Genomic DNA, 10,348 nt, shown 5'->3' on the forward strand with positions numbered 1-10,348 from the left:
GAGACAAAGAAAACGTGCAGTGTTGGGGGTGTGTCAGGACAGGTTTGGGAACCACTGGTCCAGGGGTATGATTCTCGCTTGGTGTGCGAGAGGTCCCGGGTTCAAATCCCGGACGTGCCCCCATGTCAAGACCACTTGGCTCAAGGTGGAGTTGACATAGGGGAGACCACACTGAACTTAATATTTAATTAAAATGCTGGTTTATTAATGAATGATTTACAAAAGTCAGTAAGTGGGAAGCAAAATAAAAGAGAACCTGCAAAGAGCGGGTTTTAACGCTCCACCTAAAAGTGACACAGAACATCAGCAGTAGGCAATGCAGGCTTGATTACCCACATTTAAAGCATCTTTAAGATGTATATGGTTTATGTAAATCCACTTTGGAGACGTTCAGTGTCGTAACTTCGTAATAGAAATTACTTTGTTATAGGCAGCCCATAAGATACACCAAATCCTTTGAAAAAGCATGTGCACTCGCATATTTGAGTTGCGTTCGACAAGCCTTTCGCTGAGCAAAATCTTCGACAATGTCCTTATTTCACGGGAAATTAAGAACAAAATTTGTGAGTATTGTGAAGGTTGAAACTGGGCATATGGTAACCCATAGGCTACTGTTAATGAACATCCCAAAGCATCCACACTGCTTAGAGTGCTGTTTAGATGAATAGCCTATGTGAAGTGCGCTTTTCGCTCGATAACAAAAACACACAACAAATATGACAGCGGTGAAAAAAATAGTAAGAAAGCATCTGATTTGATCATATCGATATGGATATGTTTGCACCACACCAGCTCTGCGATTCAGCACTCCAGTCAAGTCACCATGTCACGTTTACTTAAACCACTTTATACAATAGAACAATTAAAATATAATACATAAATATAACAAACATTTAAAACTCACGCAATTTAATCTGTATGAAACTTAAGAGATGCAAAATTTATCCTGGCTCAGCTAATTATCATTAATATGATCACACTCAAATGCAGAGCGCTATTCATATGGTAATAATGTGCTGAGGCCATCTATGCAAAATTATAAACTGTACAGTGCATAGAAATTTCATGTTGGAGCGTGATTTGAGTGAACGACATGGAGCGCGCTGGCATGGAGCGGCTTACATGCTCTGATATGAAATGGTCGACAGTAAGCAGCATGAATGACGTGCGATTTCGCAAATATCCTGCAAAATCACTTCATCGCCAGGGGTCCGCTTGCGATGTGGGCAGGGTCCATGATCACGGGCCCCCCAGCCGCACCGGCCCCAGTGCGGCTGCACTGCCTGTAGTTATGCGCCTGGAGACATTTGTGTTCTTACAGGAGATTCCCTGTTAGCTATACATAATAAAACGTGTTTTTACAGCAAGATCACAAATATACTATACTATCTAGAGTCTTTACACCTTCAACAATTCAACAGTTTACTCTACAGGAGTTCAACAAATGCACTTTTAACACAAGGAACCGTGTTTACTCACATTTGAAAACACTTGGTTGCTGATCTCTGCGATGTTCGATTATGATGTGTACTCTCCTGTGGCCTCCTGGGAAGGCAGGGATAGAAAAAGTATCTGTTGATGGGTGCTTCAGAATCTGGGCCGAAGCAGTAGGCCATCCGGGAACCTCTCGCCTACTCTTTTATGAATACTGAGGTTTCGGACATACTATTCCTTTCACATACTGTTTTCTCCTACTATATAATAGGCAAGTAGGCATATTCAGACACACTATTAATCTTCTTTGAATCTCATCATCTATGCCTCACAATGTACAGAACTTTCTCAGTTTATTGTATTGGAACCTAGATGTAACATTTTATAAATGTGTAATACAACAGAAGTATGCCGTTTCAAACGCAACCAGTGTCTCACTCATTAACAGTGACTTGCTGCCACCTACTGACGGTTTTAATTTAACAATTAAAGCATCTTTTCATTTTTTAAATAATTTCTAATATCAACATTAAACGTTTTATGTTTAAAACATCAAAACATTATTTCTGCATTTGTAACTGCAGATTAAATGCATTCATGTATTTCTAATCTGCATAAAATAGTCTGTGTAAATGACTTCAGATGCAGCTTCTGTGTTTCCTCTGCATTGCAAAGATCAGTTTTGTTTGATACAGATTTAATTTGATTAACAGCCCTATTGTGTCTTATTATTCTAATAGAATTTGATTTAATGTAAGAATTTGACCAAAAAAATGATTCATGCTATTTTAATTAGGTTGAAAAATGCCTTTATAAAGGAAAAAAATGCTCATAAAAAGGTAAAAATCAACTTAATCTTATGGGAAAAGATGATTTCTGTCACTGCTGCAAACTCACTGTGGAATAAATTGTATCTTAAAGATGTGTGTGATCATCATATGACAGTAAAAGAGCACACACAAACCTTATTCTAATATGGAATTGTATTGGAATAGTATAGAGGGCCTCCACTCAAGGATACAATACGATGAAAAATAATGTTCCACCTATGGTTGAAATTACCATCATTATCTTAGAAAGATAACATTTTGGGAGTCAAAACTATAAAGGAGGAAGGATGCCCTCCCTTCACTGTCACACTCTACAGCCAATCTGTGACTGCTGACCTTTTCTTACAAGAAAATAAACCTCATCAAAGACAATTGGGAATTTTTCCAATGTCTCTTATTCAGTGATAGAATTTAGTTTGCCACCACACCACCATATAGAATAAACATTGTTATATACACCCTGCAATTGTACTATTGGTCTACTAAATTGGAAAAAAAAAAAAATTGTACTTAATGCGCTGTAGTTATCTGGAAATAGTGCTGAGGTCCAATTAAAGATATACTTAGTATATTTGATTGTCCTAAAATTGAACTATTGCAAGTATACTTAAGGTACACTTTAAACATCTTGCATTTAAAGACTGATATTATACAGAAATCATACAATGAGCATTTTAAGATGAGGGCATTTTAAATATGAATACATTTAAATGTTTGATTTTTTTTATCTTTGTTTACTGTTGTACAATTAATAAGTTTGGTACTGTGAAATCTGGTACCTAAAGCTACTGCATCCTACTTGTAGAAAGTGAGTGGAAATGAAAAACAAAGTCTTAAATTGTGAGGATATTTTGAAAAAGACATTGCTAAAGCAGAAGACAATATCTCAATAAGTAAATCCTTTAGGGAATCTCTGTGAGAGAGTACAATGTATGTATGTGCTCTTATCCATTTTTATTTCTGTTGAGAACGGACTAATTTTACCTTTAATGAAGTTTGAGTTAATTTTATGTCACATCTTATAGCACATATTATGATACAATACAACATTTGATGGCATCAATGTGTAGTGCTGCTAAGAAAGGAGATACCAACCCTTAACATAAAGTACATGGAGCAAACACAGAAAAGTGTGTGCATCAAGTGCACTGACTTTGAATGTCCTTACCCTCAAGTATACTGAGATTGATCAAATTGGTTGGTTTGAGTGATCAATACCAAAAAACCTGCAACTAAATTGCAATTATTCACACTCATTTAAATAGGGAAATCTGAGGGAATCATGTAGTGACGCTCTAAATTACTGGCAAGGATACTTGGTTGGCACCGCCTGCTCTGTTTAAGTAACACCCCCACAACCTTTCTCTTAAATGAATGAGCAGAGTGGGTGAGTGGGTCAGAAAATAAGAAAGAGAGATGTGGACTAATCTAAACATCTACCTGTATCTGTCCTTTAACTTTATTTCTGCAGCTTCAATCGTCCAATCAGGCATCTGTCAGCTCCAGAGACACTTCAGGTTGAATGGAATGTACCAGACTGGGGATGTTATACTTGGAGGCCTTTTTGAGGTTCACTTCCTTACAGTGTTCCCAGAGCTGAGCTTCAGAATCGAGCCAGAACCACCTTACTGTGAGCAGTGAGTCTGGAGTGGATACGAACTGCTACACAAGGCTAAAAAATAAAGAAAAAGTCGGATGAGAAAGACATTTTATTTTTAAAATAAACCTAAAAAATCTATTCTTTACAAAACAACTCATGCACTAGAAGTCACTGTTAATTGCTAGTGTGGATTTTCTATCATGTTACTTTTTTTGTGTGCTTTTCATTTTCAGAATTGTTAAATATGAATATTTCTCTTGCTTTTTCTTAGATTTGATATGGCAAGTTTCCAGCAGGCACAAACCATGGTTTTTGCAATAGATGAGATCAATAAGAATCCAAACCTGTTGCCTAACATCACACTTGGTTACCATCTTTATGACAACTGTGTGATGCTAGGAATGGCATTCCGGGCTGCCTTAACCCTGTTTAGTGGAACAGAGGAGTCCTTCTCCAACCTCAACTGTACTGGCTCTCCTCCGGTTATTGGGATTGTGGGGGACTCAAATTCCACCCCTTCGATTGCGATTTCTAGTGTTCTGGGACTATTTCGAGTACCTATAGTAAGCTAGAATAAAATAATAATAAATATTAACATTTTCTGTACTTTTTTGCATTTGTTTCTGTAAACTAATTTTCATAAGTAGCAGAATATTTTTATTCCTTAAAATTATCATATCGTTAGCCTCATAGCATAATTGCCTAAGTCATATTTCAACGTTTTTGGAAAACATGAAAAAACACAATATTTAGAAATCACATTGTGATTTTTTATTGATATTATAACAGTACATTCAACCAGATGTGTGAACAAGTATGCAAAAAGAAAAATATCCATCACCAATTGCCTAACAAATAAAAGTGACTTAGGCAGAACATGCCATGACTTAGGCATTTTTTCTCTTACATATAAATGCAAACATAACATAACAAAAGTTGTTTTTCTCTCCTAAATATAACCAAGATGTGTAACTTTCCAACTATAACCAAGTTGTTTCTTAATGTCTAACCTTAACTACTGTTTTCCTTTTCCACCCTTAATCGAAGTTCCACTCAGGTGCTGTGCAAACATAACATAACCATAGTTTTTTTATTCTCCTAAATATAACCAAGATGTGTAACTTAACCCTAACCAAGTTGTTTCTTAATGTCTAACCTTAACCACTTTTCCTTTCCCACACTCATTTTCACACTGTCTATTGATGAGGGAGGTTGTCATAGTACTGGTGGGCCACTCTTGGTAGTACTGGTTTCATTGCCTGCAAGTCATTGAATTTCCTGAGAGTAATTGGCTTTGGTCTTTGTGTTTTTTGTATGAAATGTTTTACCACCAAGGACCATGTTGGAAATAAGTGTTTACACTTTAACATGTTATCCTTTGGATTATGTATGTTTGCAAATCCATAAAAATAAATAAATCAATCAATGGCAATTGGGCAGGAAAGAGTGCGGGACCCAGTGGAATGGTTCTTTGGGGATGTTGATTCGCTGAGGCAGGTCTCCCCATTCAGACTCATATTCCAACTTGTACCTGATTTGACCATCAGCCAAGTACTGGAGAGCCCGGACGCCATGGACTGTGGGGTCACCAACCTTTTTACCTGGTCGAATATTGGTGACATAGGCCCCAGATAACTTGATGAAAAAAATGTATTACAAGTTTTCTGTAATTTAATGTTTAAATATGCAAATTAGGCATTATTTAATTAAATATGCGCTAATTTGCCTATATTTTAAAAACGAAATCTCAGAATTGGATAAAGCCAGGTTCAAATTTATTTTTTCATTGTGTTAACATATTAGATGGGAAAAAAATTACAGAGGGATTTATGGATATCTACTTTTGTTATCCTGTAAATCAGAATATACTGTCAATAGCCTTAAAAAATGTATTTTCGCCATGTTTTTAAAAATAAAATGTTATATAAATCAGGCTAGGAATAATATATTTACAAATCCCTCTGTAATTGTCTTCATAATATAACCAGAAATGAGGTCATATTTAGCTAGTGTTTGCTAGCTACTTGTAGCAAAAAATGTGATTTCAAGTTTAAATACACAGTTTATAATCCCTTTGATTGACTGAAATTACATTTAGTGTCTAGAAAATGTAAGAAATATGAACTCTTACCAGATGAAAACGAATCAAACAGAAGAGCTAATACATCACTTCTGGACATCTGTCTTTCCATGTTTTTTGCCATTTTGTTTGTATCAAAACTGCCTAAGTCAAAGAGATGACTAAGGCAGATAGTGTTTTTGGATCCTAATAAGTGTTGTGATTGGCTAAGGATATAGGCAGAAAGGCAGGATGATGCAGAAGTGGAAGGACAGTAAAAATAGGCAGATATCACAATTTGGCCAAAAAGTGACTTAGGCAATAATGCTATGAGGCTAACGATATGTTTGTATGTAAACAAAATTTGTACAGCTAATTTTTTTTCTCATTCTTTGTCTCTCCTTTTTTGCTTTTGCATTATTAGGTTAGTTACTTTGCCACCTGTTCCTGTTTGAGTAACAGAAAAAAATACCCTTCTTTCTTCAGAACAATCCCCAGTGATGCCTTTCAAGTGCGGGCTATGATTAAGGTTTTAAGCCATTTTGGATGGACCTGGGTTGGTCTTGTCTACAGTGATGATGACTACGGAAACTATGCTGCTCAGTCCTTCCTCCAGAATGTGCATGTGTTAGAAGGGTGTTTTGCTTTTTCTGAAATCTTGCCTTTAGATAACAACCGCAAAGATATACAGCGTATAGTGGGAGTGATTCAGGCCTCTACAGCAAGAGTGGTGGTGGTGTTCTCCACTTCAACTTATGTGTTGCCTTTGATGGATGAGGTGGTATTGCAGAATGTAACAGGCAGACAGTGGATTGCGAGTGAAGCTTGGGCTACTTCACCTGTTTTTCATACTCAGCGTCTTTTGCCCTTTCTGGGGGGCACACTGGGCATCGCCATCAGGCGTGGAGAGATCAAAGGACTTCATGAATTTCTGCTACACCTCCATCCTAACAATGATCAAAGAAACAATATGGTGAGAATCTTCTGGGAGAACATGTTTGGGTGCAGTTTTGACACTGGAGGCAGAGGAGACAAAATGTGTTCAGGGCAAGAGGATCTGAGCAGCACTTACACGGCATACACAGATGTATCAGAGCTGAGAGCCTCATATAATGTGTATAAAACCGTTTATGCCCTGGCACATGCGCTTCATAACCTGATGCAGTGTGAGAAGGGCAGAGGACCATTCAGTGGGAACAGATGTGCCGACATAACAAACCTACAGCCCTGGCAAGTAAGGTTCAAATACATAGTGCAGAATCATTTTACATAGAAGAAACAACTAGAAAAAAAATTTAATAAAAAGTGCAGCATTTAACCCCATATCCTTTCTATGAACTGTACAGCTGGTTCACTACCTACAGCATGTGAACTTCACCACAGGCTTTGGGGATCATGTGTCATTTGATGAGAATGGTGATGTTCTGGCCATATATGATGTGATGAACTGGCAGCCAAACTCTGATGGATCAATCATCGTCCGCACAGTTGGTGTGGTAGATGAAGGGGCAGCATCGGGGAAGGTGCTCACACTGAATGAAGATGCATTATACTGGAACTTTGAGACAAAAAAAGTAAATAAACATTACATGTTAATGTCATTCTGGAGATATATAGTCTAAATACTTGTCAAAGCCATTATAAGAGATATGAGGAAAAACTACTGGAAAGACCAACCTTGTCATAATGTAAAACAGAGGACAAACACATGACTGATAACAGATTATGTTCCTTTCAGCCTCCAAGGTCTGTGTGCAGTGAGAGCTGCCCCCCAGGAACCAGACGAGCCAGGAGGAAGGGTCTTCCTGTCTGCTGTTTTGACTGCCTGCCATGCGGAGATGGAGAGATTTCTAATACAACCAGTGATATTACTGACAGAAATATATATATATATTCTAAAATTTTAATATCATTTAAAATGTTCTCTTATTTATTTGTTTGTTTGTTAATTTGTCTCTCTCACAGATGCTAATGAGTGCACAATATGTCCAGATGAATTCTGGTCCAATCCAGATAAGGATCAGTGTGTCCCTAAAGAAGTAGAGTTTCTGTCATATGAGGAACCTCTGGGCATCTCTCTGACCACTGCATCTCTGCTTGGCTCCTGCTTCTGCGCTCTTGTGATGGTCATCTTCACTCATCACCGAAACACTCCCATAGTACGCGCCAACAATTCAGAGCTCAGCTTCCTGCTGCTGTTGTCACTTAAACTGTGTTTCCTGTGTGCGCTACTGTTCATTGGCCAGCCACAATTGTGGACGTGTCAATCAAGACATGCTGTGTTTGGCATAAGCTTTGTCCTGTGCATCTCCAGCATCCTGGTCAAGACTATGGTGGTAATAGCAGTGTTCAAGTCCTCTCGACCAGAAGGCAAAGGAGCAATGAAATGGTTTGGAGTAGCTCAACAAAGATGTACAGTTCTGGTCCTAACAGCCCTCCAGGTTGTGATATGTGCAGTCTGGCTATCAACTGCCTCTCCAACACCCCATAAAAACAACCAGTATCTTCGCTCTAAAATAGTATATGAATGTGCTATTGGCTCAGTGGCTGGTTTTTCTTTGCTGCTGGCATACATTGGACTGTTGGCAGCAGTAAGTTTCCTCTTAGCCTTCCTGGCGAGAAATCTTCCAGATCATTTTAACGAAGCAAAGTTCATCACGTTTAGCATGTTGATCTTCTGTGCTGTGTGGATTGCATTTGTTCCAGCATATGTGAGCTCACCAGGGAAATATGCAGTGGCTGTGGAGATATTTGCCATCCTAGCTTCCAGTTTTGGATTATTGGTGGCCATATTTGCCCCAAAGTGCTACATAATCCTTTTACATCCAGAGAAAAACACTAAAAAAGCCATCATGAGAAGAGAAACAAAGAATAAATAGTTTTACCTTACTGTACAATTGTAAACTCTGATTTGACTGTCTCAATTTGTTTTGGGCTTCACCTCCCTAAACAAATAAGAAAAAAAAATGTGCAATGCCCTACTGTCTTGTATTATAATAATTAAAATACAAGTTATCCAGTAGCTTGCTTTACAATAACCCTGTATCAATACATTTTTCATATTGATTTTAAACATTTATTTGATGCACATGTTTTATGTTTTATTTTTATTTGACATCATATTTTTTAATCATAACTCAAACTTCCGATGAAGCATCAGACTTATTTCTGGTCATGTCAGACTTTTCCAGTCATTGAGTTTTCCTAACCCTGCCTCTTTCTTAAGAAGCATTCTGTTTATCAACGTGACAAATCCTTGTGACCGACTTGAATAAGTTGCGGTGTCTGTGTGGGGAAATCTTTAGCCCCACAATAAGTTATATACGGTAATTTAAATACGGTAACACCAGTGAACAATACAAAATGTAGAGTGATCTGTAATCCAGAATGCGCTTAGCTTTAGCCAGGACTGAAATACTTCTAGACAGTTTTGTTTGGATATATTTTATGTGAGATTTCCAGCAAATTTTGGCATCTATAATCACTCCAATGAATTTCATTTAATATACTCTTTCTATGTTAACACTTTCAATCTGTAACTGAAATTGCTTGATTGAATTATAATTGCCAAATATCATGAATTTAGTTTTGCTCAAATGTAACGATAACTTGTCAAACCACTGTTTTATTTTTCTGGATAGTAAAAAGTGATTAAGTCCAGGAGTTGCTGTAAATTCTGACCAGAACCAAATATATGTGTGTCGTCTAAAAATAACACAAATTTCAGTAGTTCAGATACTTTACATATGACGATTATGTAGAGAATAACTAATTTTGGTCCCAATACTGACCCATGGGGGACACCACACGCAATATCCAAACATTTAGATGTATAATCTCCCAACTTCACTAATTGTTTCCTGTCTTTTAAATAACTGCTTAACCAATTCAGCACTATCCCCCTGATCCCGAGCCGTTCCAGTTTATTGATTAATATTTCATGATTAATTGTATCAAACACTTATTTTTAAAATCAATGAATATCCCAACTCCATATTTATTTTTGTCTGCGGAATTTGTAATTTCTTCAATGAGTTCAGTTAAAGCTAGTGATGTTGACCTACTTTTTCTGAATCCATATTGACTGTCAGTAAGTAATTTGTATTTATCAATGAATTTGTCCAATCTGTCATTAAAGAGTTTTTCTAGAATTTTTGAAAATTGTGGCAGTAGAGAGATAGGCCTATAATTTGTGAAGTGCTGTTTATCTCCAGTTTTGTACAGAGGTATGACTTTTGATGTTCTCATTTTTGTTGGAAATTGACCAGTTTGGAATGACAAATTAAAAATGTAAGTTAATGGTTTTGAGATTCCCTCAATTACATTTTTTACTATCTTCAAATCTATTTCGTTACAATCAGTGGATGCTTTAGTTTTGCATTTTTAACAATATCTATTATTTATTTTTCTTCTACTTAAGAAACA

General features: G+C 37.0%; 1 protein-coding gene across 1 annotated transcript; it reads left to right on the forward strand.

Moving 5' to 3' along the window:
- Positions 1–3,497: 3,497 nt before the first annotated feature.
- On the forward strand, positions 3,498–8,802 carry LOC307002753 (extracellular calcium-sensing receptor-like; the record flags this gene model as incomplete). Its single annotated transcript, XM_079620665.1, has 6 exons — positions 3,498–3,901; positions 4,136–4,427; positions 6,348–7,157; positions 7,270–7,497; positions 7,662–7,785; positions 7,889–8,802. Exons 1-6 carry the CDS (start codon positions 3,681–3,683, stop codon positions 8,800–8,802), a joined length of 2,589 nt encoding a protein of 862 aa, XP_079476791.1. The 5' UTR covers positions 3,498–3,680.
- Positions 8,803–10,348: the final 1,546 nt, after the last annotated feature.

Source organism: Phoxinus phoxinus, assembly GCF_949152265.1.
Source record: "Phoxinus phoxinus genome assembly, chromosome: 8".
In the NCBI taxonomy this organism is placed as follows: Eukaryota; Metazoa; Chordata; class Actinopteri; order Cypriniformes; family Leuciscidae; genus Phoxinus; species Phoxinus phoxinus.